General features: G+C 40.0%; 1 protein-coding gene across 1 annotated transcript; it reads right to left on the bottom strand.

The window, feature by feature from the left end:
• Positions 1–2,474: 2,474 nt before the first annotated feature.
• On the bottom strand, positions 2,475–6,702 carry BRS3 (bombesin receptor subtype 3; the record flags this gene model as incomplete). Its single annotated transcript, XM_082864414.1, has 3 exons — positions 2,475–2,888; positions 4,339–4,690; positions 6,269–6,702. The coding sequence occupies 3 exons, from the start codon at positions 6,700–6,702 to the stop codon at positions 2,475–2,477; spliced, it is 1,200 nt and encodes a 399-aa protein (XP_082720540.1).
• Between the last annotated feature and the right edge of the window lie 628 nt (positions 6,703–7,330).

Raw genomic sequence — 7,330 nt, 5'->3', positions numbered from 1 at the left:
GCATATTATATTATTATGGTCCATTATTCTAAGTCTTGGGTCAAGGCAGGCCCTGAGCAAAATTGAGAAGTATACAAAATTTGTTTTTCATGTGTTCCCCCATGCCCCCATTTAGGACCCTCTCCAAAGAAGTGAAATGTAGTAACATTTCTGCACACAATAGTCAGTGTGAGAAAAATTGTGGATATTGGGGCCTACTTGTAAGTTTAGCTCTGACAAGGATAATCTGTGAAAAAAAAGACCGCCCACTCCAAAAAAAATCAAAGCAAAGCCATGAATTTTAATCCCAATTCCCTAATTCTGGATGGGAAGCTGATGCACTATAAAGCCATTCAGGGATTTATTTTATATCAGATCCCTAAGTCACCCAGGGATTACTGAGAATGAAGAAAATCAAACTTCTTGGAGCTCTAGTTTTGTCAACTGCTAAAAAGCTCGCTTAGGGGCTTCCCTGGTGGCGCAGTGGTTGAGAGTCCACCTGCCGATGCAGGGGACGCGGGTTCGTGCCCCGGTCCGGGAGGATACCACATGCCACAGAGCGGCTGGGCCCGTGGGCCCGTGGGCCGTGGCCGCTGGGCCTGCGCGTCCGGAGCCTGTGCTCCGCAGCGGGAGAGGCCACAGCGGTGACAGGCCCGCGAACAGCAAAAAAAAAAAAAAAAAAAGATCGCTTAGCTTTTGTAATCTGGTACTTTTATCAAGTTATTTCTAAAATGTTATGCTTAGGAGAATAAGGATGTAATTTTTACCCGGAGTAAGGAAAATAGTAAAATATTTTGGAGTTTGGCACTTGAAAATACATTTTGGAGTTAAAATAGGTTCTCAGTGATATTCTGTCAGAAGTATTGTTTTTAGAATATAAAGTTACACAGTCATTTAAAACTTTATTTCATATTTATTTTTCTCCCCTTGTTACAACATCCAACCCAAAGCAATACTAATACAATTCTAACACCCCCCCCCCACTTTAAGTAAGCCAATTTTACTTAAATGTAAAGTCTAGTGTTAATATATATCCCCTTTTCAAGCCACATCTTTAAGCAAAAGTTCACAATTACACAAGGCATTTAAAGAAAGCTCAAAACTACCAAAAGCACACCCCAAAATCAAGTTTTTGAAAATTCAAATTTAACTATCGATAGTGCCAAACATATGCTTTAGTTTGCCCCCAAGAAAACATTTTCTGAAACCATAAATCTAAATCTGACACGTCTATTGACAACAGTTGTTTGAAATAATATTTATTAGCAAGCTTATAGCGTTAGCAAGTAGGAGCAGAGGATAGAAAATCCTCTGATTTCCAAGGGCAGAGATTAATTAGGTCATACTCTTACAGGATTTAGGCACACATCAGGTTTAAGGTAGTCAAGCAGGAAGATGATCTGACAATAACTGCACACCCAGGTGTTAGGGATCTCATGTGGTACTTCTGCATTTTTTAGAAAGAGGGCACTGCTTACCAGAAAGAAATGAATTTCCTTCAAGGAAGGATTTCAGACACTGGCAGGCTCACAGGTTTTTTGACAGAGGTCCTTCTTTGGAGCCCTCAAATGACACCATAAACATGGCCACTTATTCTGCCTATGAAGAAGGCAAGTTCTTCACAATATGTGTGAAAGATAACTTTGCCCAATTATCAATCAATGGGAGTTGTAACTCCAGAACTACCTTAAGTCAGTAAGTGCTGACCTAGTAAGGCAAACACCTTGCCCCCGATCCTTAATCGGTACTTTATGCTCACTGACCCCAAGACGTTGTCATTGCATAGCTTTAGTTCTAATGGAATAGAGATTAAAGGAAAAGGGCAGTCAAAAACAAACCCTGGGAAGGTTTTTTTTAGGACTTTGTTTTTTAAGAAAACTGCAGAAGAGATGTTTTACCTCTCTTTGAGCCCCTTTTCATATGCAAAGTATAATCTGTAGATTTACATCGCATAATAAACACAGTCTTATGCAAATCACAGGAGTATATGTGAAATTATAAGCATCAGAGATGTGATGGAAACATATTAGATTTTTTTTTTTAGGGGAGTTCTTTATTCATAGGCCTAATTTTTTTTAACATCTTTATTGGGGTATGATTGCTTTACAATGGTGTGTTAGTTTCTGCTTTATAACAAAGTGAATCAGTTATACATATACATATGTTCCCGTGTCTCTTCCCTCTTGCGTCTAACATACTAGATTTTTAAGTGTCATCTTGTTTATTTCACTTCACCTCCTATTCAACCTCTCATAGGACCCACTGACATACGCAGATATGTCTTTCTATGCCTAGTGGGGCTCCATTTTATTTAGAAAGCCCAATAATGTTCGTTAATGCTTGTAGATTGAAGAAAATCATGGTTTGTCTGATCCTTCCCTCCTAAGATTTCAGCACAATTCTCAAGCAACAAAAATCCTGACACCATACACCTACACACAGCTCAGAGTCGAATACACACGCTGGGAGGAGAAATACTATTTTTAATTGAAAAGCTAGGCTCTGTCATCTTCCTTCTTCACAGTACAGCCAGCAAACACGGACACACTAATTTCAGACACCTGAGTGCTTGCAGCACCCCGGACCCTTCCCATCACGGCCAGGTTGTCAAGAGGGGTATCGGCAGCAGGAGGGTCAGGCAGCTCTGCCTTGCAACAGAATAACTGAGCTTTAAAATGCTGCTGGAACGTCTTGCTCAGCCAGTAAAGAGCAAAGGGGTTTACACAAGAATTGCTGAAAGCCAGAACCCGAGAGAAAATGGTGACAATGAAGTGAATGGCAGAGGGGTCCACGTAGGTTTGAGAAGTGAATGAGCGGTAGAGGTACAGGAGGTGATTCGGCAACCAGCAGAGAGCAAACAGAGCCACCAGCACCAGCACCGTTTTGGCAATTCGCTTTCGGGATTCAATCTATAGGGGGAAGAAAAATGGCAAAAACAAGCAAGAAAACAAAACAAAACAAAAACCCAAACAAAACAAAACAACAACAAAAAACAAAAACAACCGAAAACCCAATCAAAAACATTTAGCTGGCAGAGATTTAAAAAAGCTATTCTCTAGATTTACATAGAAATTTACAGTTAACAGGCTGGTGTCCCTTTGAACGTGCAGGTAAAGGAAGTCAGCCCGTGGCTAGAGAATACAGCAAGTTAATTGACATGGTAACCCGTGATCTTGGTCTCTGATTAGCTCTAATTTAGAGACTCCCATCCCTGGTTTTGAGATACTCTAGGGTGTCTCTAATTATCTCAAGCAGTGTTGTGGAATTATCGAAAATTTAATTTAATTAAGAAATAGATGCTATACAAACCTGCTTTCACTGCACCAGCAGAGGCTGACTAGGTTAGAATAGTCTTCTGGGGTTTATGAAAGTTGCTAAATTGGTACCCAAAATTGTTGTTAACATATAGGAATTCTAACTATATAGTCAAAGGAATAAAAATCAATGTGCCACCCTTCATGTATGAAAATAATCCTACCTGCACCTCTTAATAAGAGAAATGAACCAGATTAAGTGAAAACATTGCCTGTAGTCACAGATAGAGCAAAGATAACTGTTCACATGGGCATTAAAACGCAACTTTAGCCTCCTGACCACCACTGTTGAAGCAACTGAATGTACTAGCTCCAAAAAAAGGCGCTGAGCTCTGCACATACTGGTTAAGAGGTAAATGGAATCATCTCCTCCCACCCAAGAAAGATAGAAATCCTGTTGGGTTTTTTTAATCAAATGGAACGATGTTTTGCCAATATTCTTTTTATTCTGTTCATATTTATGAGAGGAGAGCACACCTGGGTCTTGCAATGGTCTTAATCAAGCTTCTGTGAATCACTGTGTTCTCTTGCCATTGGCACTGCATCCCTCGAGACAACCCCTCCGCCCAGTCTGCTGATCTGTGTGTAAGTGGTTTGCATTGAATAATGTTATGGCTTCTTGCCAGTTCTACCATCCTGTGTTTTTCTAAACAAAAGATGCTTCACTTTATAGTCTCACCTTGTGTGATGTTTCTCACTATCCTGTGGGGTGATTTTTGATCCCAAACTTGAGCTGCTCCCTTTCTAATAATAGTAGTCCTACCACTTATTGAATGTTTACTATGCAGCAGGAACTATGCTAAGCGTTTCATATATATCATCCAGACCTCATTTTCATTTTATACATGAGGAAAGTGAGGCTCAGAGATGTTAAGTAACTTACTCAAGATTGCTCAGCTGGTATGGAATTAAATCTTGGGTCTGACAGACTCCACAGCCCATGACCATAACAAAAATATGATACTGCTAAAGTATTTATTGCTCAGGGGTGCAAAAGGAGGCATTTCCCTTCTAAATTCATGTGTGAGTCCTGATTAATACATACCTGCTTGCGGGCATGGCTTTGTTCCTCAGTAGGTATGTTCAAGGTGCTTTTGTAAAGAGTCCTAGCAATCAAAGAGTAATAGACAGAGATAATCGAAAGTGGAATAATGTAGAACACTAAGAAGCACAGCAGAGAATGTATCTCCTGCAGGAGCCTCTCAGAAACAGGATAAGAGGCACACGATTCAAAGGTCATATTTTTGTGGGGATCTCGAAAAGTATATACATTTGAAAATATAGCCTCTGGTAGAGCAATGACCATAGACACGATCCAGATGCAGCCAGCTTTGGCACAGGTCTTCAGGATGGCATTGGGGGGCTGACGCTCCAACGGCTTCACAACTGCCTTGTATCTAGAAACACATAATCATAGCAAAGGGAAAAATCAATATCAAAATTACAGAATCTTAAAGTTAGAAGTGATCTCCGTGGTCATCCAGTTCTACCTTCTTATACCATATGTATATAACCAAGTCAACATTAACCAACTGGAATTGGTTATGATTTCAAATATGCATAATACATCCCAGTATTTTATATTGATGCTAATCACTTTTTCCTTTATTCACTGTTATGAGATATTCCAGATTTGCAATTTTTATAATTTTCTTGTAGACCTTCTACTTAGGGCAAATAAATATTTTTCGGCACGATTTTGTGTGTGATGGAGAGTAATTCATTACCTGTGCATTACCTTGTGTTCTAAAAGACTTCCTTTTTATGTAAGTGACTGATGTTAAACCTAATTCTCCTTTCCTTGTGAGAGAGCAGTCATCAACCTTCCTAGAAAAGAATTCCATGAGTTTATGCAGGAAAGAGGAGAGGGTTAATTTCTTCCCTGTTCATAAGTGCTAATTTCGTGCCCAAGCCGACCCAATCTGTAGGTAGATTTAGGGCAAGGCAAGGGTGAAATCGGAAACCCTGTACCCATGAAAAGATGCCTCCTTATTCTGACAAATCCACCTTAAAATCTACAGCCTTTAAGTAAATCTGCCCTCAAACAGAATATAAAACCAGTCAAAGCAAAATTCCATAAAAGACACAGGGAAAGCTTTTCCTCCTCTCAGATTCCAGAATCCGAAGAAGCTTTTCCTTCTGGTACTGCCAGGCATTGATTACTTACAGGCTTCTTGCAGGCTTTTTAAAGCATCACTTTTAACATTTGGAGCCTTAATTTTTCTTCATGCTTTCACAGTTATCATTCTACAATAGGCACAGAAAGACCCAGTACGTAGACTGAACATATCCTAACAGAGCCCAAACACCCTGGCTGCCAGAGGTTCTCACACGCTCCATCCATAGAGCTCTAAAAATCAGCCGGGATTAATTTATGTCTGGAAATGAGAATGTCATTGAACGCCTATAGAAATAAACAAATACAATTAAGTGATGACATTACACTGAGTTACCAGGAAGCTGAGAGCCTCACCGTTTTCTTGCCATTAATTAATTTGATGCATTTCAAATAAATTAGATGCATGTATCTTTTTACCATTCTTCCAGTAGACAGTAATGTGTATGTGGTCAATTTCACACCTATGTTGATGTTTTAATGTTGACAATATTGCACCACTAGGCTGCACTAATGTATAAAGAAAGGATTGTTTTTCTTTTACACCTGGAATAATTTGCCTTAATAAACCGAGGGGGAAAACACCGTTCAGTATTCTTTCAAACAAACAATTACACTTCAAAGAAATTAAATGATCCCTGAAGCACACAATTTCAATCTCTCGTCCGATGCTAACACAGGAATTTTAACATTCTTACACCGACTTTTATTTAAAATGCCCCCCGATTTTTCAATCTTACATCCAGGTTACAGAGTGTGAGAAAAGCAGAATAGTAGCCAGTGAACGCTCCGTACAAGCTTTCCTTTCTTTTCGCCTAATTTCACATCCTGGCAAATATAACTGAGAAAAGAAACCCACCTGTCAGCACTGAGAATTGTTAACGTGAACACTGATACACCAACAGAAGTGAGCCGGATGAAAGAGAGCACCTTACATCCAATTCTTCCGAACAGCCATCCTTCTGCAAGGTAGTGGGTTGCATCGACTGGCACACAAGTTAGCAGAAGTAAAAGATCTCCAAAAGCCAGGCTGGTGATGAAAATATTGGGAACTGTTTGCATGGATTTGGTCTTGAAAAAGACTTTGATGAGAATAGCATTTCCAAGTATGCCCACTGAAATGATCACAGCATAAGTGATATAGATGGCACACAATGCTTCTATTCCTGGAGAGTTGTCACCGGTCCTTCCTTTATTTGTGGTATCATTAGGAACGACAGGGCTTGATGATTCTGTTTCATTTGTGGTTGAAATTAAAGTCTGATTAGGTGACTGAGGCTGCCTTTGAGACATTTCTTCTGAAGCCTATGCCTTTAATATTTCTTCTGCTCAGTTCAAATGTAGTTGATTGTCACGTCCAATGCCTACGTCTAGTTACGAGATGGTAGAGCAACAGAGCAGAATGGAAAGCAAATCCAAGACACCCAGATACTCCTTTCCTTCGGTTGTTCTTTGTCTCCCAGCATGCTTGGCTAAATGCTTACCGATCTGGCACTGGAGTGTGGGAGGTGGAGGACTTTTACCGGCGTTTCCATGACAGAAGGAGGGGGGTTTGGGAAATGCTCTGCAGTTGCTTGTTCTTCCCTGTTAGGGAATCTTATGGACTACCTAGATGTTATTAAACAATACTTATTGTTTATTAGAATCACTCTGTTTCCATGTCTAACCACGAAGATCTGTATAGATTTTGTCAATTTTCATCCATTTCTCTGCAATCAGAAGGTGGTCTAGTGCACTCTCTTTTACAGGGTAAATAAGTATGTGTGTCCCCTGAAGCACAAACTTGAATCCACTCCTCTAGATTTAATATCAGAGAGGTGCTGAGGCAACAAATCATTCACATTTTGATAGGGCTGATGTCACTTCCGAGGAGGAATAATTCAGGTGACCTGGGCTTATCACCCAGCTCTGACACATGGTA

The sequence above is a fragment of the Leucopleurus acutus genome, assembly GCF_964270905.1.
Source record: "Leucopleurus acutus genome assembly, chromosome: X".
Lineage (NCBI taxonomy): Eukaryota > Metazoa > Chordata > Mammalia > Artiodactyla > Delphinidae > Leucopleurus > Leucopleurus acutus.
Note: the sequence above shows the minus strand (reverse complement) of the source record. Positions and strands in the feature narration are given on the sequence as shown.